Source organism: Theobroma umbraticum, unplaced genomic scaffold (genome assembly GCF_002168275.2).
Source record: "Theobroma umbraticum cultivar Fairchild unplaced genomic scaffold, ASM216827v3 scaffold_86.0, whole genome shotgun sequence".
NCBI classification, from domain to species: domain Eukaryota; kingdom Viridiplantae; phylum Streptophyta; class Magnoliopsida; order Malvales; family Malvaceae; genus Theobroma; species Theobroma umbraticum.
In genome coordinates this window covers 5,339,422-5,339,672 of record NW_018397263.1, presented here as the reverse complement: position 1 = coordinate 5,339,672, position 251 = coordinate 5,339,422, and the positions used below count along the sequence as shown (strand labels likewise).

The following is a 251-nucleotide window of genomic DNA, read 5'->3' as shown; positions in this document are numbered from 1 at the left end:
ATTCAGGAAGCTTAATTGAAGCAAGAACCCGTTCCCTCGCTATCAATCCCTTTACTTGATTTAAAATCCCATCCAACTCTTGAGCCTTTTGTTGGATGTTTGCATCTGCCCCAACACTTTTGCTAAACTCAATTCCAGCCTCTTTTATGTTTTCACCCAATATAGTGGCAGCAGTAATAATTGATTCAGATGTAATGGGATCACCTATCTCATTTGTCCTTTTCCTCTTCCTTGCTGAAGTAGTTTCACTT

The 251-nt window shown here is 39.4% G+C and overlaps 1 protein-coding gene across 1 annotated transcript in view; it reads right to left on the bottom strand.

The window, feature by feature from the left end:
• Positions 1-251, bottom strand: part of LOC110420733 (uncharacterized) — a 5,073-nt gene that overhangs the window by 4,709 nt on the left and 113 nt on the right. The window contains exon 2 of the mRNA XM_089784301.1: positions 56-234. Within this exon, the coding sequence (XP_089640427.1) occupies positions 56-234 (179 nt within the window). The remainder of the gene's footprint in view (positions 1-55; positions 235-251) is intronic.